This window comes from Prenolepis imparis, unplaced genomic scaffold (assembly GCF_030444845.1).
Source record: "Prenolepis imparis isolate NDT839.2.m4 unplaced genomic scaffold, iyPreImpa1.0 SCAF_6, whole genome shotgun sequence".
Taxonomy (NCBI): domain Eukaryota; kingdom Metazoa; phylum Arthropoda; class Insecta; order Hymenoptera; family Formicidae; genus Prenolepis; species Prenolepis imparis.
The window spans coordinates 19,591,597-19,593,751 of NW_028141164.1; the positions used below are offsets into that span (position 1 = coordinate 19,591,597).

Below are 2,155 nucleotides of genomic sequence, written 5' to 3' on the forward strand. Positions count from 1 at the left end.
GGGAGCGCCGGGACTTAAGCATCCCCGGCCCCCCCCCGAAGATCTCATCCCGCGTCCAAATTGAACGCGGGTATATTCGGGACGCACCCCCCCCGACCCCCGCCACCTCGAATGGGCAAGCCCATCGACGGCGGGAAAAGAGAGGGCCCGTCCCCATCCTCAATATCCGTCTCTTCCCTCTCCCTCCTTCTCCTTTTATTGGGGGCGTGCCCTCCCCCGATCCCCGCCGCCACAGATGGGCAAGCCCACCGACGGCGGGGAAAGAGGGGGCCCGTCCCCATCCCTCCTTTGCCATCTATTGGGGGGCGCCCCTCCCGACTCCCGCCGCCACAAGTGGGCAAGCCCACTGACGGCGGGAAAAGAGGGGATCCGTCCACATCCTCCGTATCTGTCTCCTCGTCCCTTCCTCTTCTTTCCTCTCGCTCCCTCCCCCTCTCCGCCTCCTCCTTCTGCAGCATTACTGTGCTGCAGAAGGAGAACCCTCTCCACGCATCATCGTTTTCTGTCATTGCCCTCACTACTGAGGGCAATGACAGATCTCCTCCCACTGCGGCCACGAGTTCCTCTCTTCCGCCCAGGCACCACACTCCTCCAGTGTGTGCTGGGCGGTATCGCACCCGTGGCCGCAGTGCCAGCACCGCGTCGTGCGCTCCTTTCCTATCCGACACAAGTACTCACCGAAGCATCCATGGCCTGTGAGCACCTGGGTCATATGGTAGGACACCCCACCTTTGGCCCTGTCCAGCCAGTCTTCTAGACTAGTATGGCCCCGAGGGTGCGCTGACCCGGTAGCCTTGGATCCATGAGGCTGTCCCTCCACCTTTGGATCAGCGCCCGTCGGACGTGGACTCTCACCGTACGCCGGAGGCCCTCCGTTATTGGGACGCCCGCCCGCTGATATTCTCTTGTATGCTTGTACACATCTGCGTACATGCGGGCGAGCATCTCCAGTGGGGGTACTCCTGCTAGTACCCCCACAGCCGTCCAGCTTACTGTCCGGCATATTCTGTTGGCCACCCGCTTTTGCAATTGCCTTAAGGCATTTTTTGGGCGGCCGCCAGACTCTCCTCCCATACCGGGGCTCCGTACAGGAGCATGGAATGAATTGTTCCGGCGTACAGTCGACGAACACCTCCGCCCGGTCCCCCAAGGTTTGGCAGGCGTTGCAGCGCCATTGCTGCCTTCTCCACCCTGGGGGATATTTGGCGGAAGTACTCGCGGAACGTCCACTTGCTATCGAGGTGGAGGCCCAAGTACTTCATATGGGCCCCCACCTCTATGGTGGTGTCCTCCATTGTGATGCGGGCTTCTGGTGGCGCCCCATGAGAGCCGTCGTGAAGAAAGACGGCCTCAGTTTTCTGGGGCCCCACCTTAAGCCCCATCTGACGAATGAGTCGCACGACGCGGTTCACCGCAAAGTTGGCTCGAGCGATGGCGTCTTCCCACGAGTTCCCCCCAGCCATCACCAGTGTGTCATCGGCGTAACACACCCCGCGACAGCGACAGCCAGGGGGGAGGGCAGTCCGAAGAACGACGTCGTATGCCAGGTTCCACATTAGGGGTCCTAACACTGACCCCTGTGGAACCCCGCACGACATACGACGTCTTTGTTCCTCGGGATTTCTGTCTGTATAGGCCAATTGCCTGTCCCTGAAATAGTCCCTCAAAATCGACACCAGATACGGGGGAACCCTGTGATATTCCAGGGCCTCCCCGATCCGGTGCCATGGCAGGGTGTTGAAGGCGTTGGAAATGCCGATGCTTCAACGAAACTGCCAACAACACCCCGCCTTCCTCCGCAACGGCTCCCGCAATCGAGCGAACCCGCAGTATCGCGTCCACGGTGGATCGCCCGACGTGGAAGCCGTATTGCCCATCGCTTAAATTGGGACCATTTCGGGACAAATGGTAGACGAGGCGATCGACGATGATCCTTTCCAGGATCTTACCCGCCTCGTCTATTAGGCAAATTGGCTTATAGACGAGGGCACATCGGTTTGCCCTCTTTGGAAAGGAGGACTATATGCGCCTTCTTCCACTCTCGTGGGAATGAGCCCATGCGGAAGCATTCGTTATACAACCTCCGCATGGGCTCTGCCAGACCCCGGTAGGCGAGAGCCCAGGCTTTTCCATGTATGCCATCGGGACCTGGAGC

The 2,155-nt window shown here is 60.1% G+C and overlaps 1 protein-coding gene across 1 annotated transcript; it reads right to left on the reverse strand.

Moving 5' to 3' along the window:
• Window positions 1–1,034: 1,034 nt before the first annotated feature.
• Window positions 1,035–1,463, reverse strand: LOC145937948 (uncharacterized). The gene has a single exon (XM_083041294.1). It carries the CDS (start codon window positions 1,461–1,463, stop codon window positions 1,035–1,037), a length of 429 nt encoding a protein of 142 aa, XP_082897420.1.
• Window positions 1,464–2,155: the final 692 nt, after the last annotated feature.